The sequence below is a fragment of the Corvus cornix genome, chromosome 21, assembly GCF_000738735.6.
Source record: "Corvus cornix cornix isolate S_Up_H32 chromosome 21, ASM73873v5, whole genome shotgun sequence".
Taxonomy (NCBI): Eukaryota; Metazoa; Chordata; class Aves; order Passeriformes; family Corvidae; genus Corvus; species Corvus cornix.
This window is the reverse complement of record NC_046350.1, coordinates 5,579,029-5,604,181: the sequence shown is the minus strand read 5'-3', so window position 1 is coordinate 5,604,181 and position 25,153 is coordinate 5,579,029. Positions and strand designations below refer to the sequence as shown.

The 25,153-nt window shown below is 57.9% G+C and overlaps 2 protein-coding genes across 2 annotated transcripts in view; one reads left to right on the top strand and one right to left on the bottom strand.

Moving 5' to 3' along the window:
- The window catches only part of SAMD11 (sterile alpha motif domain containing 11), an 84,702-nt gene extending 76,386 nt beyond the window's left edge, over positions 1-8,316 (top strand). The window contains 3 exon segments of the mRNA XM_039563941.1: positions 4,283-4,407; positions 5,806-5,916; positions 7,460-8,316. Of these exon segments, the coding sequence (XP_039419875.1) occupies positions 4,283-4,407; positions 5,806-5,916; positions 7,460-7,696 (473 nt within the window). The 3' untranslated portion in view covers positions 7,697-8,316.
- Positions 8,317-8,670: 354 nt separating this feature from the next.
- The window catches only part of NOC2L (NOC2 like nucleolar associated transcriptional repressor), a 29,778-nt gene continuing 13,295 nt past the window's right edge, over positions 8,671-25,153 (bottom strand). The window contains exons 13-19 of the mRNA XM_039563942.1: positions 21,548-21,661; positions 21,250-21,351; positions 17,111-17,254; positions 14,989-15,102; positions 11,707-11,842; positions 10,534-10,674; positions 8,671-9,910 (exon numbers count right to left, since the gene is read on the bottom strand). Coding sequence (XP_039419876.1) covers positions 9,765-9,910; positions 10,534-10,674; positions 11,707-11,842; positions 14,989-15,102; positions 17,111-17,254; positions 21,250-21,351; positions 21,548-21,661 — 897 coding nt within the window. The 3' untranslated portion in view covers positions 8,671-9,764. The remainder of the gene's footprint in view (positions 9,911-10,533; positions 10,675-11,706; positions 11,843-14,988; positions 15,103-17,110; positions 17,255-21,249; positions 21,352-21,547; positions 21,662-25,153) is intronic.

Genomic DNA, 25,153 nt, shown 5'->3' with positions numbered 1-25,153 from the left:
CTGGAGCAGGGACGTGTTTGGCCGTGCTGGAGGTGGGGCTTTCCCCCGTGCCCGTTCCACAGGGTGGTTGCGGTTGCTTTGTCAGCTTCTCTTCCTCGTTTCGAGAGGAAGAATTTCTGCATGGGAAGGGTGGTCAGGCATTGGAAGGGCTGCCTGGGGAGGTGGTGGTGTCACCAGCCCTGGAGGTGTCCAAGGGAAGGATGGATGTGGCACTCAGTGCTCTGGGCTGGGGACAAGGTGGGCATTGGTCAAAGGTTGGACTCGATGACCTTGGAGGGCTTTTCCAAGCTGGTTCCCACGTGCTGCTCTTCCAGGGCAGAGGCAGCTGGGCTCTTTGCCTGGCCTGTGGTGCACCTCTCAGTGTCACAGGCGCTGGGAGAGCTGGGCTGGATGGGACGGGCAGGCAGGGAGGTCACTGCCAGCTCTCTGTTCTCACTGCAGGAGCAGTGGGTACCGGTGGCACAAATGGGGTCTCAGACCCAGGGAGCCCCACCAGCCCAGCCAAGAGCCCAGATCTGCCCCAGCTAATTACGTGGCAGAGCAATTAGCAGGAGGCAGGACCCCCTGGCAGGGGGGAGGCAGAAGGGGGGCTGTGCTGTGCTGTGCTGTCGCTGTGCCTGTTCTCCCCGCGAGGAGCTGCCTGTGAGCACGGCTGCCCATCCCTCATTAGAGCTGCCTCCCAGCCAGGAAGGAGGAAGCGATTTTTCAGTGACAGGCAGGTGGCCAGGATGATAAATATTCCTGCTGCCTTGGGCTGCCGAGGCTTCCTCGCAGGAGCCTTTTCCTCCCTGCCATTAAAGAGGGACAGGCTCAGCTCCGTGGTGCTCGTGGCTCGTGAGAAGCTCTGCAGGGAGGCCTGGGCTGGGGCTGGCTCCCCTCCCTCCCTCCTCCCTCCCCCAGCCATGTGTGAGTTGCTGTAATAGCCCATTTATTATTATCACTTTGGATTTATATCACCAGCACATCCCGAGGCCTCGGCACAGCTCGGGGCTGGGTTTCCCTGCCCGCCTCTCCTGGTTTGTGCAGCCTGTGCCGGGGCTGGAGGACTTTTCCTGAGGGCTCTTTGGCTTCTGGCTGGTTTCACACAGGGCTGGGGGCTGCTCTCCCTGCCTGCCCGCGGGTCTGGGCCCCGCTGGGCTCGGATCCTCCCACCTGGAAAGCTCTGGGAGGACAGGGACTTGGGTCGGATGCAGCACCAGGGTTTGAGTGGGGAGCTGGGAGTTCAGAGCTGAAATATTGAGGGTTGTATCGATCCAAGGGCTGCAGCCATCCTGGGGTGAGTGAAAAATGTGTACTGTGGGTCTGGGGAACACAAACCACCTGAGGGCAGGCAGGCAGAGCTGCACCCGCCTCTCCCCCCTGTGCCAGACAATTCCTGTACCCCCTTTTTGCACAGGGACTGCTCTCTCAGGAGGGATGGGATGTTCCTGGAGTCTGGGATTATAAAATACCCACCCAGCCAAGGCAGGTGAGCGAGTGGAAGAGCTGTAGGGATGAGAGGAGAGGGGAGAGAAGCACCTGGCTGAGAACGCCCCGAAGTTTGAGTTGGTTGTGCCAGCACAGGGAGGCTGCTCTGGAGGCAGGAGCTGCTCCATCCCTGCCGGGGAGCGTTATCGATGAGGCAGCCGGGCCGGGTCGATTCCCTGAGCTGCCTTCTGGGGCTGTGGCTCGATGACCTCATCTCCTCAAGGTTTCAGCAGCCTCACTCCCTCCTCCTCCTCCCACCGCCCTCCCGCAGCCCCGTCCTTTGGAAAAGGTGAAGGATGGAGTGTGCAGGAGGCTAAAATCCTTCTATTGATCTGTAGTCTGGAGAGCAATTAACGCCAGCCTTGTGCTGCTCCTGACCCCAGCCCTCGCCGGGGGAGGGAAGGGGTGCACGGGGAACGGGGAAGGGGGGCACAGCGGATTAAAGCCAGAGGCGGGCTGGCTGCCAGGGGGGTGCATTGTGTCCCAGCTGGCACCTGAGCTGTCCCCTGTGGTGCCAGGGGCACAAGCCGGGCCGTGCCCGTGCTGCAGAGCCGCTCCTGCCGCAGCCCGGGTCTGCGTTCCCTCGCCGGCAGGGCCAGCAGCTCTGCTCACCATGGCCCCTCCAGCCTCTGGCTTCTCCTTCTGGAGCAGCTGGATACCAGGAGCAGGGAGGGGAATTATAAATGGATCGTGGCTGGGTGGCGAGGGCTGTGCTGGGGACACCTGTCCTCGCCCCGGCCTGGGACGATGGATTCCTTTCAGTCCCCGCACGCCGGGCCCCAGCTGGTGAAACGCTCCCTAATCCATTACCAGCCTCCCGGACCATCATTTATCACCGAGCCAGACAGAGCAGGCCTGGCAGGGAATGGCTGCTGCCCTTTGTGGCTCCTCGCAGCCCCAGCAGCCGCTGACAGGTCATTATTGGGATCGAAGGTGTGTCCCCTGCAGCCACTTGGCACCGATTTGTTCTCATTGTCCGGGCTGCCAGAGCAGGGGAGGGGGGTGCAGCCTCGGGGAGGGGGCGGACGGGGTTTTATCCTCCCAAGGAGGCGCAGGAGGACGGGCAGGAGCCCCTCTGCTCCGGGGAGCTCGGAACTGGGGGCTGCAGCCGGCTCTGGGGCCGCCACTCCTGGGCTCGCTCCGGCTGGGACACGGACTCGCCCCGAGGTCTGGAGCCGGGGCTGCTCCCCGTGGCCCCTCTCCAGGAGCTGCTCCTGGGCTGCCGGGAGCTGCTCCTGGGATGCCTGGAGCTGTGCAGGGAGCTGTGGGTGCGGATGAGCAGCCAGAGCTGTCACCTGCCCAAGAGGAGGAGGTGCAGGGACAGCGAGGGAGAAGCCGGGCAGGGAGCAGGAAGATGGGAGGGGAAATGTTGGAAATGATGGCAGAGCCTCTGCCTGCTCCCCGTGCAGGCTCTGCTGGTGTTGGGCATCCCATTGGCACCGTAACTTCCTGTGCAGATCCCGAGCTTTTCCTGCTCCCTGCCTGTGCTGGAGGCTTTGCAGGGAGCGCATGGGGCCCTGCTGTGTGGCTCTGCTCCTTTCCCTGCCTGTTCCCTCAGACCTGGGCTGTTCCCCAGGGAACTGGCTGCTCCCTGGCCTCTGGGCCTGTGCTCCCCACCGTGGTTTTGTTTTAGCCATTTTTCCCTTGCCATTCAGTGGGGAAATGCTGTCCCAGCTGCTGTGGGCAGGAGTGAGGGTTATATCCATCAGATCCACCGGGGAAAAGCCCCAAGCCCACAGGACAGATAATTTTGTCAAGACAGACCCCATGGGAGAAATATTTTCCTCTTGGCAATTCCATTCTCCCTGCCCTGAGCAGAACAGCTCATACTCCTCATAAACTCTTTCCCTGCCCGAGAATCCTGCATGTTCTCATCCCTGTGAATGTCCTTGTGTTCTCCTGGTCTAAACACCCCACAGCAGGGAGTTCCAGGGGTTAATAATGGCTTTCCCCCCACCCTAAAGTGGTGTTTTCTGGACTTTGGTTTCTTCTGTGCTCTCCCTTTCCTCCACAGCAGGTCCGAGTTACCCGGCTGCTGTTCCTGTCTCCATTGTCACTCCCTGTGCCTCTCCCTCTCCTCCTTGGCTCCCGTTGGGATTTCTCGGAGTGTCCTGTCAGGCCCCGCTGCTGCAGGGCCGGGGGGGCTCCCACAGCCCCTCGGAGCCATCACCTTCCGTGTGACAGGGCTGGGGCCGCAGCCGCTGTTGCGTTTCGGGGCTGACAGCGGCTCCATCCCAGCCCCACCGGCCCTGGAGCGTCAGGGCGGGCAGGGACAGCATCGCCCATCACACACCCGGCTGTGAGGGCACAGCCAGCCCCGTCCTGGGGGTGTTTCAGGCTGGGCAGGATGGAAAATGACCCCTCGGAAGGAGCAAGAGCTCCCCAGCGGTTCCCGGTCCCCATTGTCATTCCGAGCACGTCGGAGGGAGCGGGGCTGGGAGAGGAGCCCACAGGGCAGGCAGAGTTTTCCGCTCTGTGGTGTGTGTGGAGAAACTCCTCCAGGCTCTGCTCCTCTCCCCTCCCCTCCCCCTGCTTCCCCCGCAGCTGAAGAACATTAAACACATGAAATGCATTAGCTCGGATTTTTCCTTCCCCTGCCCCCCTTCCCGAGCTGGGGACCTCCAGGAGGAAGAGGCCTATGAATTGACCCTGCCCAGTGCTTTAATTGACAGGTCATTAAAGATGAATGTGTGGCTAGAGAAAAATATTCAGATTGCAGGCTGGTTGTTGTCCGTGTGGGATTTTAATGATTTATGTTCCTTTCTCCTCCCCTCCTTCCCACCCCCCCCCCCCCCCCGAACTCCGAACAATCCAGGCACCATGGGAGGTCTGTTTCTGGATGGGGAGGAGAGCCCTGCGCTGGAAGACATCAGCAAATGGACGGTGGAGGACGTTTGCAGCTTCGTGTCCAACTTGTCAGGCTGCACTGAGTACACTCAGGTAAATCCCACAGCCCCAGGATGTCATGGGAGGAATCCCATTCCCTGCCTCCCAGCTGGGCTTGTCCCTCCTGGAAGGGGCAGCTCAGAGCCCTGCAGGGCCTTTTCGGGTGTTTTCCTCATGGATTGCTGAACTTGCTGCCAGGAAAGGTGTGGGATGAGTCTTGGACAGAAATGAGGAGGGAGTTCAGCAGGAGAGGATGGGATCGGGGGCAAGGTTAGGGCTGAGCCTGAGCTCAGGTTGCACTGGGGATTGACCACTGGAAGTGCCTGGAAGCTTCTGAAATGTGCAGGAATCATTAGCACAACCCCTTTGCAGCAGGATCACCCATTCCCACCTCCTTCCACGCCATCCTGGTGCTCCGGTGGGGCAGGAATCAGCAGTGGGACAGAGCTTCCCTCTTCCCAGTGCATCCCAGGCACTTTTGGGGTGATGGAGCTGCTGCAGACAGCCCCTGGTGTGGCCTGGCCCTGCTCAGTCGTGTGGGGCTCTGTGGCTTTAGGGAATGAGGGTTTCCAGGCCCTGCCTGGGGGTTTAACAGGGTTTTTTACTGTGTGAAAACGCCAGTGCTCTGCCTGTTCCCTGCTCCAAACCCACAGCTGCCGGGGAGGTCTGGCACTGCTCAGCTCCTGCTCCTGCCAGGAAAGCCCTGCAAGGTTCCCTGGAATGCTCTGCATCCAGAACCAGGAAAGCCCTGCAAGGTTCCCTGGAATGCTCTGCATCCAGAACCACAGCTCAGGCAGGCCAGGGAACTTGAGCACAACTAAAAGTTGCCCTGGCCTGGCCCATGTTCAGTTCTGTCTCTGACACCCCAGGGTCCGCTTTTCCCAAGTTCAGGCTTTCTGTGGAGTGTGTTAGTGCTGAGCACAGGGAGGGTTTTGGCTCCTGGCCATGCTGGCTGCAGAGGAAGGGGAAGGATTTGGTGTAGGGAGCTGTGCTGGGTCAGAGAGCAGCAGCTCGTGCTGCAGCCCTGGGCAGCCTCACTGGAGGAGTCCAGCAATAAAAATCCACTTGGCTCCAGCAGCCACTGCCACTCTCCAAAGGGATGGCTCCAGGCTGTGGGAATTCCTGCTGGAAAAGGAGCCGTGGGGGTGGATTTAACCCTCCCTCCCATCGTGGTTGGTGGTGACAGCACTGAGTGTGAGCCAGCGCACGGGGAGGGGGCAGGAGCAGCCCCCAGATCCTCTGGGGGAGCATCCAGCCCCAATTCCCATTCCCACGTGTGTCTCCTTTTCCCGGCTGGCTCCTGGCTGTAGATACAAGACTGGGAACACCCCTGGTGGATAAATATGGGCTGAGGGTTTTTGCATTCACCTTTTCCATGGCGCCCTGCTGCGCCAGGGCAGGACAGGTGGCTCAGGTGTGTCACTGAGCCTGGCCCTGCGTGTGTCCCCTCAGGTATTCCGAGAGCAGGCCATCGATGGGGAGACCCTGCCCCTGCTGACAGAAGAGCACTTACTGAACAACATGGGGCTCAAGCTGGGCCCTGCCCTGAAGATCAGGTCACAGGTAGGAAAATCTCCTCTCTCAGAGCAAGTGCCACCATTTACAGCTGTCCCTGGGGCTGTTCAGAAACGTGGTTTATCCAACAGTATTTATTAAGCAATAATTTATCTGCAATTCTCTTTCAAGAACGCTTGATCTGTCCTTGAAAATGTTCCATAGCCTCACCTGAAACCAGCCACAGCTGTTTCAGGGAGAAACCACCGACAGAATGCAGTGCCCAGGGGCAGAAATAAATAGCCCAGGATCAGTGGTGGGAGGGAAGAACAGGGGTGCAGTGGGGACCTCCTAAAATGGGCTGGTTCCAGCCACAGCAGTTCCATTCCAGTTCCCCTCAGTGGGACTCAAACCCAGAACTCTCTGCTCCATTCTTTCCCCACTGAGTGCTCGGGAAATCTCTCCTGGTGCTGTAAAGGCCAGGCTGTGCTGTGTTCCCTCGGGAATTGTGTCCTGGCAGGAGCTGTGGCTGTTGCTGCACGTCCCTCTCTGGCACAGGTCCCCAAGCCCACGGGCTCTACGCTGCTCGTGTTGTGTTGGAACAACAAGAGCGACTTTACTGCTTTCCCTGCAGCCCTCCCTGTTTATGAGGGGGCTCATAAAAAGGTTCTGTGGGCAATTGTTCCCCGTGGGTCAATTCAGGAGGAAATAAAACTCTTTATGTTTCTTCAAAAACAGAGAGCCCTGACCAGCTCAGAGATGGGGCTTGGGGTGGGGGGAACGTGAGATACAGGCTGGAACTCGAAAAATTCCTTCAATTTAATCAATGGTGTTTAAAGTTCTGTAATAAGGCAGGGCTGGGGGTTGGTGGGGGTGGGAACAGAGCCCTGATGCTGCTCCCTGAATAATGTCCCACTTGTCTGGGTCCAGCAGCAGCCCTGGTTTTGGTTAAGCTCAAATGGGAAGCAGCTGTGGAGGTGCTGGGAGGCTTGAGGGGCCTTTGGCCCATGCTGGGAGGCAGGAGCTGCTGCAGGGAGAGAGGGCCAGGCTCCCTCCAGCAGGAGTTTTATTTTCCCTCCCTTGCCGTGGCCTTTTTAAGAGCAATTCCTGCTGTTCCAAAGTGGCCAGGGAGTGCTGTGCCAGCGGCAGAGGGAGAGCAGAGTCCTGTGGAACTGTCCGTGGATAAAAGGGGCAGGGTGAGCAGCCCCCTCACCTGGGGTGTCCCTGGAGCTGGGACAGGGGGATCCAGGGCAGACCTGGGGGCTCCAGCAGTGCCCAGGACTGGGGGACAGAGTCCCTGAGGAAAAGGGAGGAGGAAACCTCCCCTGGTCCGGTTGTCGTGAGCATTGGGGATGGGATTGCTTCGTTCCAGTGCTGTGACCATAAAACCATAGAACGGATTGGGCTGGGAGGGACCTGAAGCTCATCCAGTTCCACCTCCAGCCATGGACACAAGACCAAGGCGCTCCAAGCTGTGTCCAGGCTGGCTTTGGACACTTCCAGGGATGGGGCTTCTCTGTCCGAGGATTCCACACAATGCCGCTCCTTTGCTCTCATCCCCCCCCCTCTCCTGCCTTTATCCCACGGCTCTTTTCTCCCGCTTCCTTCGCAGGTGGCCAAGAGGCTGGGCCGGGTGCTGTGCATGGCCGGCTTCCCGGTGGCGCTGCCGCTGCAGCCGCCGGGGCTGCGGCCCCCGGAGCGGGAGCTGGCCCCGGGCGAGCTCCGCCCGGCCTCCACCGGCAGCGTGGCCTCGCCGTTCGGCAGCGCCGTCCCGCCCAGCCGGGGCTCCCCGAAGCAGGAGAACGGGAACCCCTCCCTGCTCAGCGACACCACCAAACCTCCGTCCTAAACTGCGGCAGATCCAGGGAACGCCAGGAGGAAGGGGCGGCGGAGCCTCCCCGCAGCAGCAGCGCCCGGCACGGGAGGAAAGGGAAGGGTTTTTTTCGGTTTTTTTTTTTGGATGCATTTGCTTTTTTTTTTTTTTTTTTTTTTTGGGGGAAAAAATCAAAACAAAAGAACCACACAGAAGATTTCTGAACTGTCAAAAAAGGAAAAAAAAAAAAAAAAAAAGGGAAGGAAGGAAAATTATCCAAAGATGTTGTCCTGGGACGACGCCAAGTGAAGAGAAGGATGCTGGAGGATGGAGGCAGCATTCCTGTTCCCTTCCACACTCCACTGGAGCTGGAGAGCCCTGCACAGGGACCATGGACAGGCTGTTCTCTGCCTTCAGGAACTCCTGGGTGTGACTCCACAGGGAAGGGAAGGGGCTCTGCTCCTCCCATCGGTACTTCGAGCAAAAAAACCCCATCCACACCCACCCCAGCCACCCTCCCAGACCTCTCCTCCTCCCTGGAAACTGGGCTCAGTTCCTCATTCAGGTGTCTATGCATCTCTAGCAACTTTGAAAACAATACCAAAGACAGACAAAAAGGATAAAAAGACAAAAAAAAAAAAAAAAAAAAAAAAAAAGGCAAGTTCCCGTCCATGTTTACTTCGTGCGGATGGTACAGAGCCACCCTGCCCTGGCACAGGGGCCTGGCAGCACCCAGCAGCAGGGACTGTGGCCGTGCTCCAGCCCTGCAGAGGTGGCTTTTTCCGTGGGATGTTTGGTTTCCAGGAGCAGCAGCAGCAGTGAAGCTCGGGGGAGGAGGGGTCCCTGCCCCCCTCGCTCCTGCAGCCGGGGGGCTCGCCCGGGCTGGTTTTATGTTAAAGCCTTGTTCCAGAGGTGGATGTAGTTGCACATTCTGGGTGCTGTGGACACGAGACAGAGCCCTGGGCCCGCCCAGAGCCCCGGGAGCAGGGGAGGGATTGGGGGGGTCAGGCTGAAAACAATGGGCAGAGTTTTTACTACTGTGAATGAGCTGGGAACTCCTGGGGGTGACCTCCTGTGACTTGTACAGTTGTGAACAACAATCACATGTGGTACTTTTCTCTCTCTCTCTCTCTCCCCACCCCTTTTTTTTTGGGTTTGTTTTTGTTTAAACGTTGCACGTGCTGCCGTTTTTCTTACAGAATAGCTTTGGTGGTACTTTAGCTTCTTTATATTGTAAAAAAAGGAAAAAAAAATTCATTAGCCATCACATCACGATAAAAATGCTTTCCAGCAATCAATTTAAATAAAAAAGAAAAACACTTAATTTACAAAAGGTACCTGGCTTTACCCAAGCAGTCTCTGTCCTTCCTTTCCATGGGTGCACAGAAGGCAGCCACCACCTTGCCAAGCTAAGTTAGAGCCAGAAGCAAAAGGGAATTCCCTTCTCTTTGGGAAGAACAGGTAAGTTCAAATCTTCTACAAAGTGATAATCTTTTCTTTCCAGTTAGGGTGGTGCAGTCCTCACCTGGGCAGTGTTTCCTACATTACATGTTTGGCTTTTCCTTATTCCTTCATGGCTGCACAACCTCCCCAACCCAAGGAACTTTAATTTAAAGTTGCCTTCTGCAGCACACTTAGAAGCCAGCTTGAACTGATCAAGGCTTCCATGGAAGCTCCAAAACTCTCTGTGCAGTCCTTAAGGCCTGCTGGGCACCAGGGATGGTTTGTTGAGGGCCCCAGAGCTAAATGTGGGGTGATGGGGTGGGTGGTGGGACAGAGAGGACAAGAACCTCGTCCTGCCCTTGCTCAGCTCACTCAGCAGGAGCTGGAAGTGAACCCGGTGCTATTGAAAGCAGCAGATTTTAATGAGGGCTTTTTCCCCCCCTCTGCTGAGCAGCTTTTACTGGCCTTGAGCTGGCCACAGTTTTATTGGTACCAAAACCAGAACTGGTGGAAAAAGCTGGCAAAGTCCAAGTCGAGGTGAAAAGTCCAAGTTGTGTCACCGAGGTGGCACCTGGGGCTGCTCCCACCTGTGTCCCTGGCTCTGGCAGCAGCTGCAGGTGCTGCAGGTGTGCTGTGGGAGGGCTCAGGCTGCTGGGGGTGCTCAGTCCTCATCAGAGAACTCCAGGTCCTGCACGACGTCATCCCTGCCCCGTGCCAGCTGCTCCAGGTCGGAGCGGGACAGCCCCCGGGGGCAGCTCCTCCTGTGCCGCCTTTCCTGGGAATCCTGGGCTGCTTCCCTGCCCTCCTCTGCGGGAAAGGAGAGGTGTCAATAACCCTGCCTCCCTTCCAGGGCACAGTCACGGCAGCTCGTTACTAATTAATGCCAGCCACTCATTAATTGTCCGGAGAGCCCCGCAGGGACGGGCACGGCAGCGGCCTGAGGTGCCTGGGGGAGCCCAAACGGCCCCAGCTGAGGCTGGAGCACGAAGGGAGAGTGGGGGGCACGAGCTGAGCAGTGCCTGGAGCAGGGTCTGGGCACACATTCCCCACTGCAGAAACCCCAGGGAACGCAGGGCTCTCCTGCCAGGCCCACCCTGCCAGCAGCAAGGAAAGGGTTACCCTGTGCCCCCCGTAGGGCTCAGATGAAAGCTGAGGGCACCCCCTGAGTGGCACCTGCAGGGAGCCTCCAGCAAGGCCTGTGTGCCCCAGGCAAGGCTCCTGAACCCCGCCGGGCTGGGCTGGGCTGGAGGAGTCTGAGCCTCGCTGCAGGAGGCCCCTGAGAAGAGATGAAAGGAGCTGGGGGGGCTGGGAGAGCCTGGGAACACCTTAACCCTTTGCTCTCTGCACCTCAGAGCCGCCAGGTCTCCCCTCCGGGGTGGGTGAAGCCCCTCCTGACCCGCTCAGCTCAAAGGATCCCCTTCCCCACTCACCCTCTGACTCGCTGTCCTCTTCCAATTCTTCCTCGTCCTCCTCGACTTCGTAATTTCCTTCTTCATCGTCGTCCTCCTCCCCAAACTCCTTGCTGCTGGCTTCTGAGCTCTCATCTGAGGCCTGCCCGGCCCTGCCTTTCCCTGGAGGAGGTTTCAGTGTGTGAGTGGAACACGCCAAGGGCAGAGAGCTCAGGAGTGCCAGACACACTGGAGATTTCTCCTCGTTTGTCACAAAGCCCAGCACCTCCTCCTGAGCCATTCCTAACTCCCAGCCTTCCTTTCCTGCCCCAGAGCCAGCTGGAACACACAGGAGTGCAGGTACCTCCCCAGCTGCTGGGTTTTTCCTGCTCAGGGCTTCCCAAACTGGATTCCCTCCCCTCTTCAGCCCTTGCAGAGATCCCAGCCAGGGATTCTTTCCTGCCTGACAAATATTTCCTCATCCTGCTGTGATGGAATTCTCTGCATCCCCACCTTCCCTGCTGCCCTGGGAGGGTGCAGGGGTGTGATCCTGCTGGAATGGGCAGGCAGCTCCCAGCTCCACCCGCACCAGGAGCGCCAAGAAGTGACTGCAGACTCCCTTCCCTTCCTCTCCCCTTGGAGCCACACCTGGGACGTCCCAAACATTCCAAATCACAGAAGGAATGCCCAGGTTTGTCCCCAAACTCTGTTGAATTTCCCAGGCAGGTTCCAGAATTTACTGTGGCCCTCTCGTGGTCACAGCCCAGGTGACAGCAGCCCCTGCTCGCCAGGTTTTCCTTGTTGGGAACGCTTGGAACGTCAGTCAGGACAAAACAAATCAATCAGAAGTGCAGCAAGGACAGGATCAAAGATCCCCGTGCTGGTGACAGCCCCTGGGCTTTGGGCTCTGACCTTGTGGGTGACAGAAGGAAGGTGCCAAGGGCAGGAGAGAGTGTGGGTCATGACCAGGAAAAGAAACACAGGTCTGAGGCTTTAAAAAGCAGGAGAGGGAGAGAGGGACAAAAGCCTCCCAAACACCTTCAGTGCCACTTCATCCTGTGCTCTCCCTCCTTATCAGTGACTCTTTTGAACCCAACATGACCAGCATGAAACCCCCTCAAGGGCAGGGCCAGACTGACCCCCACCACACGGAATTGTGGACAAGAAAATGGAATTGTGGACAAGGAGAAGGCAAGCCCAGCCCCAGCCCTGCACCTTTCACAGAGAAGCCTCCATTCTCCTCCTCAGAGTCACTGTCCAGCTCGAAGAGATCCTTGAATTCCTTCTTATCCTCCTCCTTTCTCTCATCCTGCTTCCTGCGCTTGATTTCTGGGAAGTTCAAGTCTTCAAGCTGGAAAGAAAACAAACCCAGCAGTAAGAACAGCCCTCATCTGTCCTTCCCAATGTCACAAGCTGTGTTTAAAGCCAGGAACTGGGCTCTGCCCAGCCTGCCCAGAGCAGCTGGGTCTGTCTGCTGCCAGCTGGGGCAGCCACAGGTTTGTGAGGGGTCACAGGGGTGGGTGAGGCACACAGAGCTCTGCTGCTCCCTTGATCTTCCCCTAATAAACTGCTTTTGCTAATGGAACATCCACTGCTGGTGCCTCAGCAGGGATAAGGATGCAGGGTGTCAGCGAGGGGCCGGCTGTGGGAGCCCTGCAGTGACAGCCAGGCAAGCCAGACTGTGCTGGGCATGTCTGCAGCAGCAGTTCCCCGAGCCCCTCTCTGGTTTTGGGTGCAGATTTTGTGATTTCAGGTGCTGAGGATGCTCAAGGTCTGTCTGCATCTCTGCCCTGATGGAGATCAATGGGCCAGGAGCCCCCGGAGCAGGCAGCCAATATCAATGCCATTAAGTCCTCTCAATTGACACCACCTCAGTGCTCTTTACACCTCTCCGGAGGGGAATTAGGGCGAGGATTTACTTGCAAGGGCTCAGGCCAGCAGGGCAAAGATAATCAGAATGCAAATGAAATCCCAAGTGCTCTCTGAGCATCAGCTGCCCTGCCCTGCCTGGCTGCACACCCCTCCTGGGAAGCACTCAGGCATTAGCACACATTAGGGCTGGCTTGGAAACACTCAGCCCGCGGGTCATAACTCATCTGCTGTCCCTGCCACCCCTCAGAGCACCCCAAAACGCTCTCCTGTCTGACCACAGCCACCCTCCCCGTGCAGCAGCAGCCAGGAACAGGCTGTGTGGAGAGGCAGCTCCCAGCAGACGCAGGATGGGGATGAGGAGCAGGAGATGGAGCTGTGCATTTGCTCTCGCGGCCAATTCCAGCAATTTCTCCCGGCCTGTTCCGGGATTATGGTCCCCAGCTGGGCCATATTGATCCTGGAGCTGAGCACTTCCCAGCAATCACCTGCAGCACCGGGCAAGGAAGGGCAGAGGGAGCAAATCACCCAGCACCATTTGCAGGGGCTCATTTGAAGTCATCATCCTCCCCCTGCTCCTTCTGCCACGCTGAGAGGCCTCTCCTCCTCCCAGCCCCGCTGGGAAGGTGTGTGAAGGGAGCAGCACAGAGCTGGCTGGAAAAACCAGCCCAGAGATGCCAGGGAAGAGATTTGGGAAGCCAAATGCAGCCGGGGCAGTGGTCAGAGGCAATGCCAGGCTGCTGCCCTCAGCTGACCCCATCCTAGGCTGGGTTACAGGATGCCAGAATGGTGTGGGTAGGAAGGGACCCTAAACCTTCTCCAGTTCCATGGGCAGGGACTTGGCCTTGAGCAGTTCCAGGGATGGGGCAGCCACAGCCTGGTTCTGCTCCAGCCCCACCACGGGGTGAGCAGGGGGATGAAAACGTTTTCCATAATTCCCATCATTTCTGGGGGACAGGACAGGCTCCAGTCCTGGCAGCAGGGGGGCTGGGCTTCCACGTTTCCCAGGAAAAATCCCCATTTCCACAGGCGGTTTTGGAAATCAGCACAGCCTGAGCACAGCAAACAGGAGCTGGTGCTGGATGAGCTGTGCCACCCCCACCCTTCTGAGACCCCACGGGACCCTCAGGATGGGCACCTCAAAATAAACCCCAAACCTGCTGTGGAGTGACCCCAAAGCAAAGGGCTGAGCCCTGTACTGACACAGCCCACAGACCCCGTGTTCATCACACACAAGCACTAATTAGCTAATTCGGGGGCCAGCCTTTTAATCCCCAGCTAGAGGCTTCCCATCTACCGAGTCTCCCCGAGCTGATTAGTCCAGATCCCATTAAAAACCATGGGAAAAGCAAATGGAACGAGCAGAAAGGGTCAGAGCTGTTACACAAGGCAAGCTGCAGCTCCCAGCCAGGCTGGGTTTTTTTTTTCCCCCAATGGCTGCTAATGGGACATGGATTTTCCCAGCCCTAATGGGCCTCATGGTGTTCCCTCTCCTGCTGGGGCTCACAAAGCTGCATCATTAAGCCACCAGTCCCCACAGAGCCACACAACAGCCCCATTCACCAGCAGAGCTGCCAGGCAGCCTCTTGGAGAGCAAATCCCAAAGCTCTGTACTGAGAGCAAACCCCAAACCTGCCCCTCTCCAGAGCAAATCCCAAATCTGGCCCTCTATACTGAGGGCAAACCCCAAACCTGCCCCACTCCAGAGCAAATCCCAAATCTGGCCCTCTGTACTGAGGGCAAACCTCAAAGCTGCCCCTCTCCAGAGCAAACCCCAAAGCTGCCTCTCTGTGCTGAGAGCAAACCCCAAACCTGCCTTTCTGTCCTGAGAGCAAACCCCAAACCTGCCCCTCTCCAGAGCAAACCCCAAAGCTGCCTCTCTGTCCTGAGAGCAAACCCCAAACCTGCCCCTCTCCAGAGCAAACCCCAAACCTGCCCCTCTCCAGAGCAAACCCCAAAGCTGCCTTTCTGTCCTGAGAGCAAACCCCAAACCTGCCCCTCTCCAGAGCAAACCCCAAAGCTGCCTCTCTGTCCTGAGAGCAAACCCCAAACCTGCCTCTCTGTACTGAGAGCAAACCCCAAAGCTGCCCCTCTGTGCTGAGAGCAAACCCCAAAGCTGCCTCTCTGTCCTGAGAGCAAACCCCAAAGCTGCCCCTCTGTGCTGAGAGCTGCCCCAGCAGCAGGACAATCAATGTCCCATCCCAGCAGCAGGGGGTTCGGGGCAGGAGCTCGGCCCCGCTCTGTGCTGTCCCCCAGCCCCTGTCCCCATTCCCCGGCTGCACAGGCCCCGTGCTTTGTGCACTCTCTGCTGTCTGTGCCCTCTGCAGGGCTGCCCTGGGCAATCCCAGCCCCTCCCCGAGCCCTGGGCCCTGCTCCTGGGGATGCACTGTTTCATTGCTGCCCTGCCCCGCTGCAGACCCCAGCCAGCTCTGTTCCTGTGCCTGGCCACCCTCACTGCATGAGCAGTTCTCCCTCAGACTCCTGATGCAGCTCCCAGAGTGGCCAAGGAGCATTTCTTGGGGCTGGAGATGTGGGAAACGATAGCCTGGGCATTTATGTCCAGACAGAAAGTCCCAACACCATCCTGGGTGTCACACGATGCCCAGAAATCCAGGGTTTGGTACTCACTCTTTCCTTGCCACTGATTTCCAGCTGGATCTCCTTCTCCCTCAGCTTCTTCCACTGGGTGTAGTATTTGGTCAGGGGTGTCCCCTCCTCCTTCACCTGCTTCTCCCACTGCTCCTGGGGAGAGAGGGGCACACATTTAAAGGTTTTCCAAGCAGTTTTCCAATAGGAGGCACAAGGTGAAGATCCTTCCCCAAACCACATTTTCCCAGCTCCTGGGCAGCAATTGGCAGCCACACTGGAGAAGGACTCAGTGGATTTAAGCAGCTGCTGAGGCAGGAGTGGTGGGACTCAGAGCTCTCCTCAGGCCAGGCAACGCCTGGGCCCTGCAGGGAGAACAGAGGGAGCCAAAAGCTGAAGTGGAGAGTTGGGAACTGCAATCCTGGGGTGCCAAAGGCACCGAGGGACAGCACAAAGCCCCCACAAAGGAGCATCTCTGGGGGTTTATGGGATGCTTCAGCTCATGGCAGACCCCCAAATTATCTCAGCATGGTGGCCTGAAATGGGAGTTCCCAAATTCCAATTTCTGCCTGCTGGAAGAGGTGTTGAGTCTCAGAGCTGCTGGGAACCCACAAGGGGCTCTCCCAAAATGAGCTCAGTGCCCTCTGGGACCCGCTGTTACTATCCCAGCCCTGAGTTCCCTTCTGCTCCAGCTGCAGGGAGAAGACAACACAGGAGTCAAGGCAGATGATGCTGTAAGGGAAAAAAAACACTTCAAATGACAGCTGAAGGCAGGAACCAGAAAGGGACAGATCAGGGGATCCAGCAGGACAAAAATCTGTCCCCTGCCCCTCCAGTGGAGGCTTCTGATCACCTGCTGAGCCCTTGGTTTCAGTTCAGGCAGAGCTCCCTTGAGCACTTCCAGGCCCTGAGAACCACCCAGAGCTGTCTGAGTGCCTTTCTCCTGTCCTGCAGCCAAGTGTTTATTTTTGAAACAAACACTGCTGCAGGGTCTTGGACTGGGCCCAGCCTGGGGAGAGCAGAGTGAGGGAGTGCAGAGCCCATTTCTGCTGCCCAGGCAGAGGGAACGAGGAGGTGCAAACGCTCTAAATGGGGGGAAGCAAATTAGGTGGTCAAAAGCCCTTTTACCCTTCAATCTTTTGGCATCCCAGGGCTGAAAGGGGGCGGTGGGATGCCAGATTAAACTTAATTCTCCACCTGCAAACATCCCTTTAGCTAAAAACTCCCTCCCAGAGCTGTACCTGTTTCCCTGCATCACCACAGAGCCCAGAAAGCTTTGCATGAGCCCACAAAACACAGCAGCAGCTCAGATATTCTTCAGCAGATCTCAACTCAGGTGCTCCTGGGGAGCTGAGCCCCAAAAGGAGGCAGCTCCCAAATTCCTGCTGCTCAGCCACCACAGGAGACATGCAGGCAGCAAGAAGTTAAAATAATCCTCAGGTTCTTACCCCAGAGCTGCTGGGAAGGACAGCCAGTGGCAGGGTTGTTGAAATCCCTCTTTATTCAGCTGCAGACCTTCCCCAGCTCCTCTGCCTCAGGGAGAGCCCGGGGGGTCGGGATCTCTGCCTCTGGCGGCCACAGCAGTGCCCACAAAAACACAACCCAACAAATGCCCCCAAACCAGCCCAGTGCCTCGCTCCAGACAGGCAGCAACCAGCCCGAGCCATCCCTGCAGCCCCTGCCCTCGGGGCCCAGCTCGCTGCCAAGGGGTGCAGCTGCTGCCAGGGATGCAGAAATGCAGGCCTTCCAATGAACCCTGTGGGCACAGAGGCTGCCTGGACCCACCAACCACCCTGCTGCAGGCAGATTTTCAGCGGGTAGGGAAGTGCTGGGTCCCTCTCAGATCTCACACCCACAGCTCACCTGCTCTAAATCATGCCAGGCACAGTGGGCACTACCAGGAATGGGAGGATGAAAGCAATTCCCAGCAGAGGCAAGGCCCTTCCATGCACATGTGTGCACCAGAAACAGCAGCAGGACACGATTTAGGGGCTGTTTTCCAGAGGCTCTTGGCTGCAGCGCCCTGGAGCCCCAGCTCAGCCGCTTGGCAACATCTGCCCCACCTCACATCCCCTTTCCATCAGCTCCTCCTGCTCCCTGCCAGCCCAGCCCAGTCCCCAGAGCCTCCTGTGTGCCCAGGTGGCCAGAGGAGCCGCAGGCTCACCACAGCCTCGGTGCTGGCCACGCCGAAGGCCGCTCGCTGCCGCCTGCTGCAGATGTGGGCCGAGTTCTCCTGCACCTTCTCCAGCAGCTGCCGCATAGGCTTGCAGTAGTTGGCAACCTTGCACTCCTTCAGGAAGGATTTCAGCTGGGAGGAGGAAAAGGAGAGGAAGAGTGAAAGCAATGCGATGGTTTCCATGAACATCCCCTCGGTGAAGAAGCATCTCCCACCCTCAGAGACCCACAGCACTGCCTGTTCCCTTCAACTCAGCCCAAACTCCCGTGGGATTTATCACCCACAGTCAGGCCTGGGCTGGGAGGATGCACAGAGCTGCACTTTGCTCCAAACCAGCTCTTTGACACTGGAAAAGACGGATCAGTGGAGGAAAAGCTCTGAGCTCCTCTGGGGGCCTCCGCTGCCAGTGCACTCACAACTGCTCTGGCTCCTGCTCAGCAGAGAAAAAGGAGGATTGTGGAGCTGCATGGAGCCCAGGAATAACAGTGGGTACGTGTGGATGCTCCATGGCCAGAGCCACAGGCAAGGACTGGAATGAGGGAAGGAGCTAAGGCTGTGGAACCTCAGCTGCCATTGGGGTGGGAATACCCCATGCAGGGGCTGTGGGTGGCAGTGATGGCCAGGACTGAAGGCAGGCGTTGAGAAGAGACTTCAAACTGGGGTGGAGGAGTCTGTGGACTGGGAATGAGGGGCTTTGGCTCAGTGGGAAAACCTGGTGCTGCTCCAGGGTTGGGATGGAGCCAGCGGGGTGAGGTTTGCTCCAGGTCTGGCTGCACCAACCCAACTCCAGCTGGCACCCCCGACCTTCCCAGGGCTCAAATCCACACCCAAAATGACAAAATGAAGCTCTCCAGCACCACCACCCTGCTGTGACACCTCCAAACCAAGAACTGAGGCACCAGTGGACGCTCCTGGGGACACAAAGAAGGATGGGGGGTGTCCAGGCTGATTCATGGCTTGAATTCCAGCGGGCTCCACTGCCTGCTAACAGTTCTCCCCAGCTCCAGGAGTGCTGTCTAAATCCTGCAGGCCAAGCTCTTTGCTGGAGCCACAAATAAACACACACACACACACAAACACTGCACAGACATTTGATTTAGAGAAAGAGACCCAATAAGGCAGGAGAGGATGGTTAACCACGGTGGAATCCTCCCCTCACCCAGGACCTGGAGATGCTACTGGGAGGGAGAGAAAGGATTTCCAGGCAGCAAATCCATTGCTGCCTTCCCCACCCACGGCTTCCAAGGTTCTGCCTCGGAAGACAGAGCTGGGCAAAGGAAGGAGATGTTTCCCTCCTGTCAAGCTCCATCTGAAATGCCAGGTGGGGAGGTGTTCCTGTTAGTCAGGAGGTGACAGTGCCAGCCAGCCCCTCCCTGCCAGGACACTGCTCTCTGAGGGGTGTTGGCTGCAGGATCTCCCCATTCAGGAGCAGCAGGGGCTTCCCTTGTCCCCTTCCCTCCAGCACACCCCAGCTGCCACCACAGCACCAGCTCAGAAAAATGGGAATTCGGACACAGACCTTCCCTGCTTCCCCCAAAGCACAAAGAAACCATCAGCACGAGTATTCTCCTGCTGCTGAAGCCTGTCCCACCCTCACCCCCCCGTCCTAAAATATTTATTTTTTATAGGTGCTGCATATTTATCTCCACTGAGACATGCATTTGTCATCCGATTTATCTCACTTGATCCCCCCAGCTGCAGCCCCAGATCCATTCCATCCGCTGCCACACACATTATCATTTTTCTTCCCTCGCAGAAGTGTCACCAGAAATCCTGCAAAATCTCGGGCTCTATCAGTGCAGTTTGGAGCTCTGTGTTCCCTCACACAGCCCCTGCTCCATTCCTGCTCTCCCCCTCCTGTCTCCCACCCTTGCAATCCCTCATGGTCCCACCTCTATCTGCCAGATATTAATGAAACCTAATGAGATCTCAGCCCTGTGTGGAGAGGCAGGGACACAACCAGGGAGGTAAAAGAAGATAAAGGACAGAGAGGAAAAGAAAAAACGGTCTGTGTGTGCCTTTTCCTACCCTGCCAAATGGAACAATCCTCTCTCTGCACAATGAAAGCAGCCAGAACCCCGACGTGTGCATGGATGTGGCATTAAGGTCTCACACCCCAGCCCCATCATTCCTGGCGTTGATTCTGTCCCACAGCCAGCCTGCAGCACCAAAGGTTTCTCCCAGCAGAGCCCACAGGGCAAAACCCCGGCTCCTCTTACTGGAAGTGCTGCAGGGAACCCGAACCCTGCCCAGTCCCCCACTCAGAGCGGGCAGAGGGAATTTCCCTGGGGCAGAGGTGGCAGCAGCAGGAGTGGTGCTGGCAAGGCAGGGCAGGGCAGGGCAGGGCAGGGCAGCACCTCCTGCCCTTCTGCCTCGCTGCAAGCCAAGCCTGGCTCCTGCCACCTCCTGCCTCCCCTGACCAGTGCCAGCTTTTCCCCTCCAGCCTCCCACTCCTGCTCTGTGCTGCCTGCCAGGGGTCTGGGGGAGGGAGAAGGCTCTTCCCTCCCAGCCCCTACTGCAGTGACCACCACGGGGTCAGCCCTGGGGCAGGAGCAGCAGCTTTGAAGTGCCTCCCGTCCCCACTGGCTCTCCTCTCCTTTCATCTGCCGGCTGCTTCCTGCCTTCCAGGCAGGGAGCTTGGGAAGCCGAGGCTGGAAAGCTCAGCCCAGCTTCCCCCAGAGCCGCTGACCAGTGTGGCAGGAGGAGGAGGGCCACAGCCCCTGCCAGCTGGAACAGCCCTGACACGGCGCTGGGAGAGGCGTGAGCTCACCAGGGAGGGGGGATCGGCACAGATGGATCCCTACAGTCAGCTGGAAGCGCTCCAGGAGAAAAGCCTCTCCCCACACGCCTTCCCGAAGGCCCGGAGATTTTGGGAAGCCAACACCAGCCCCCAGCCCAGCAGACGCCACGAGGCTGCGGGCAGTGGCAGCCAAGCAGGAATCCGAGAGCATCAATCCTCTGCAGAATTCCAGGCTGCTCCCAGGCTGTGTTTGGAAGCCACAGGGCCGTCAGCCGCTCCTCGTTCCAGCCAAACATCGGCTCCGACAGCTCCGCTGCTCCGACAGCTGCTGGCTGAGAGCACAGGGCCCCTGCGCTGCCAAGAGGGGGGAGCAGGGACAGGCACAGCACCAGGAGCTGCTCTGCCTGCACACACAGGGGCTGTCAGCTCCCATTAGCCAAGGCAGCCCCTGTGCCAGGCTGGGGGCACAGCCAAGAGCCGTGTGCCTGGCAGATGCCAGCCCCGGCAGGGACACGGAGCTCTGCTTCCCAAACAGCCTGTGGGGCACAGCCAATGCTCCCCCAGGCAGCCAGAGGCTTCCCAAGGTGTGCAGGGGCTCGTGGCACACACCAGGACAAGCAGAGGTTCGTGGCCCCACAGAGGATGGGACAGCAGCCGCTCCTGAGTTAAACACAGAGGGCTGGGAATGAGGGAACACATTCCAGCACTGAGCAGAGCTGTCTGCAGCTCCTCCCCAGGGGCAGCTCCAGCCTCTGCTCCTGTCACCAGGACAGACCCAGGGAACGGCTGGAGCTGGACCAGGGAGGGTCAGGGTGGGTATCAGGAAAGGCTCTTCCCCCAGAGGGTGGTGGGGCACTGACCAGGCTCGCCAGGGAGGAGGGATGGACACAGGAACTGCACTGGCTCGTGTGCAGGGACCTGGGGAGAAGGAGCCTGAGGAGGGAAGATTGGGGAAGACTGGGAGGGAAGATTGCCATCTTGTGGAGAGCACCTCGGGAGGCCAAGGACAAGGAAAAGCCGGGGCTCGGAGCACAGGTTCTGCTCTGAGACCCTGCAGCAACTGGGACAGCTCCAAAGAGCCAAGAACTCACCTGAGTTCACCATCCCAACCCCATCCTGGAGCAGTTCTGCAGCCTCTGCTCCACTCTGGCTCCCAGCAGAGTGGCAAACTCCAGAGCCACTCTCCCCTACCTCCAGCCTCCTCATTAGGTGCTGTGCCTCTGTTCCTCCCCCAACAACTCCCCAAAGGACAAATAAAAACTAAAACAAAGAAAAGGTAAATGGCTCTCCCCTCATTTTGAGGCCACCCTGAGCTCACTGTTAGTTTAAATGACTTTATCCCACTCTCTGCACGTTCATGGCACCAGCAGAAGTGTCTACCCCTTACCTGGATGACAGTGGGGAGAACCAGCTCTGGGAAGCCAATGCTGTGGGCTTGGCCATGGAGATATTCCAGCATCAGGTCATAGAGCTGGTCAATGAGTCCATCCTGAGCAGGAGAAACACAAATCAAGCGACTGGATACAACCTAAACCCTACAGATCTCCTACAGCAACCAAACCCTACGGATTTCCCAGGCTGGGAAAGGTGTCCCCAGCCTTTGGGGACAGGACATGGAGCACATTCCTTGTGCTCTGCTGGTCACAGGGAACCCGGGCACTGCTGGAGGCCGAGGTCCCACTTACTCTGAAGGCCTTTTCCTGCAGGTTGGCATTGGAGAGCTTCAGGATCACGGCAAAGTTGATGGGCTTGGAACTCATCCGGCCTGGCTTCTTGTTGAAATCCACTTGCTGGAAAACCTGGAAAAGAAAAAATTAGTGTTAAGGTGATCCCAGCACAAAGCAACCACCAAAAGACTCAGCTAAGAGCATGCAGTGGTGGCAGAGCCAAGAAGACAATCCAGAAACCCCAATTCCTGATCACAGCTTTCCTAAAAATCCCAGCCAGGGACACAGGGAGGGAGCAAACACCGACCACACCTGAAGCTGTGGAGACCTGGGTGTGAAAGGTGCTGAGGTGTGAAGAGGAAACCAACCCAAGCAAGAGCATGAGAAACTCAGGTTTGTTCCTCAGCCCCACCCTTCTCACGGTCAGAGGTTGTACCCCAAAGCTGGAGTGGGTTTTGGAGCTGTCCCTGGAGGTGAGAAGGGTTTCAAAGCAAGACTAAATGGTGCTTACACCAAATTCACAGTCACTGAAATAACTGTCCCAGGGAGACCTGTCCAAACCACTGGGTATGAGGCAGATTCCCAGAGATCCCCACCACAGGATCCCACGTGGCAGTCGAGGGAGGCTGCAGTGGCAACAGGAGCTCATTTAACCAAAAACCAAGCCACCAGTTGGTAACATTTGCACACCTGGCACACCCACAGAGGGGTGAGGAGCGTGTCCTGCCCCCTCCCCACCCTGGAGCACCTCGAGAGCAGCCCCAGCTCCTCTCAGCCTGTGCCCAAACGCCTTGAAATCGCCCTCCCGAGCAGGAAATCATTTCTCTTCCCTCTGTGCAGCAGCAGCACATCCATCACCAGCCCCCAGCAGCCCAGCAAGGTGGGGATGCAGCGCAGGGGCTGCTCCAGGCCGAGGGGAGCAGGAGGGGGAGGCTGCTCAGGTCACAGCAGTGCCCCCAGGCCACAGGAGCACGGAGACTGTTATTGATTTCTGACATTTTATTTGTCAATCCAGGTTATTTGGAACGGAGGGACGAGCGTGGGGGCTTGTGCAAACAAAGAGCCCTTGCCTGGGGAATCGATGCCATAAACCTCGTTATGCACAGTTATTTCTTTGGCCCAAACAGAGCTATTGATTCCCCAGGTCAGACACATTAAAGGCGTCGGGGCTCCCTGCGATCCTCCCACGCCTCCAGGCAGGCAGGGAAGGCAAGCCAGAGGCTTTGGAAGTCGCCCAGGAGGTGGCAGGGAGCTGGGCAGGGCCTTTGGGAAGGGCAGGAAGTGTGGTTCCCATCGAAGGGCTGACAGCCAGGCTGAGGGAGAGCGTGACTGATGTCTAGGAATCCTGGGGCAGGGTGGGAGGGGGATAATGAGGGACCAGAGGGCCACAGGACAGTCACAAGCCAACAGTGTGGCTGAAGGGATAACCACTGGCAGACAGAGGGAAGGATGGGGCAGCACAGGCAGGAAGGAGAGGGATTTTTGGCACTGCCAAGCTCCCAATTTCCACGTGGGGAGCGGGAAGGGAGCTGGGATACACAGTTCCCACTGCCAGAGTGCAAAGCAGCTCTGCACCACAGCACCCCCACTGCATCACCCCATCCATTCCCCCTTTTCCTGCCCTCAGGCTCTGGGAAAAGCCCCTGGCATCTGCTGTGATCCTGAGCTGGCAGCCCCACAGCCGCTCCCAGCTGGGCCAGGCTCATTGCTGGGCCAGCTTCCCCCAGCTCTGTCACTCCCTCCCCTCCTCACTGAGGGCAGGGCTGAGGAAATCTCCTTAAACTGCTCCCATTTTACTGCCCAGTTCAGCCCAGCTGCCCAACTTTCTGCTGGGGCTGGAAGGGAACCCTGCAAGTCACCTCCAGCAGGTACCTCAGCCCCGTCCACTCAAATATTCTGAGTATCTCTGAGGACTGACCCTCCATTATCTATCCAGGCAACCTGCTCCAGCCTCCCCACATCACATTGCTGGGGAATCTCTTGGATTTTTTGTTTCTGTGTGGTTTTTTTTCCCCCCTAGTGTTGAAGTGGGACCTGCTGCATTCACCTTCCACGTGCTGCAGGACATTGATCTGCTGCACCAGCAGCTCCCCACTTCACCTCATCTGCAGTTTCAGAGCTGCAGCACACTGGTGGAGGGAGGAGAACGAGGAAAAGCAAAGGTGAGGCTGCTGGGGCAGCTCCCCACCATGGTTACCCACAGCCCTGCTGGCAAAGTAACTGCAGGGAGGGAAGGAAGGGAGGAAGGAAAGGAAGGCTGGGATCTCACAGACTCTTCAAGGAGAGCAGCAAGACAAAAATAAACCCTTGCCTGCTCTGCACTCTCTCCCAAGCCACCTCTCCTGGTCCAAGATGGAATCGTGCAAGCTGCTGCTCTTGCTCCATGCTGGGAAGCAGAGTCAGAGCGGGGGCAGGGCTGGATGCTGGGGGGCAGCAGCCCCTGTCAGGATGCATCAGGCAGCCAGCTCTCCCTTCCCTTGGCAGCTGGGGAATTCCTGTGCCTCTGGGAATGCACCGACCCTCAATCTGTGTCTCCTGGAGCAGCAGCAGCCACGGGGCCAAGCTGAGAGGCAGCCAGGGCTGGGTTTGCTCGGTGCAGAAGGGAAATGCAGAGTTATGGTCACTCCTTCCACCAGCAGCTCCAAGCAGGCCCTGCAGAGCCCTCTCCAAAACCTGCACACAACAGGGTCACAAACTCCACGGCTGCTCCTTCACTGCCCTTGGATCCAGCTGGAACACAGCGGTTTTTCCCCTTCCTAACAAATGGAGCACATCCCATGCTGGGACCCTTCATTCCACCTCCCAGCCCCAAATCACGGTACCAACACCCTGCCCAGATCCTTCCAGCTCAGACAGGTTTTGGCAGGAACACCTGAGGGAGCCCAGGGTGCTGAGTGGGAACACCTGAGGACACTCAGGAACACAATGGGCAACACCTGAAGACAATCAGGAACACAATGGGGACACCTGAGGACAATCAGGAACACAATGGGGATACCCGAGGACACTCAGGAACACAATGGGCACAGCTGAGGACACTCAGGAACACAATGGGGACACCTGAAGACACTCAGGAACACAATGGGGACAGCTGAGGACAATCAGGAACACAATGGGGACACCTGAGGACAATCAGGAACACAATGGGCAACACCTGAGGACACTCAGGAACACAATGGGGACACCTGAGGACACTCAGGAACACAATGGGGACACCTGAGGACACTCAGGAACACAATGGGGACACCTGAGGACACTCAGGAACACAATGGGGACAGCTGAGGACAATCAGGAACACAATGGGGACACCTGAGTGGGCAGATTGGGAACAATTGAGGGAGATCAGGTTGCAGGGTGGGAACACCTGAAGGACAATCAGGGGCAGAGTGACAACACCTGGCTGGGGCCTGACACTCAGATTAGGGACAAGGTGCCAGGGCCAGAATGCAAACGGGGGAAGGCTCTGAGTTCTCTCTGACAGCTCTAAAAAGCAAAAAGAATCCTCACCCTCCCTGCCCCGAGCACCACGACCCCAGAGGGGAGATGCCTCTGTCCCAAAATCTGGCTGGCAGGATTTCAAACACACAGCAGCAAGAGGAAGGAAGCAGGGGAATGGCAAAGCCA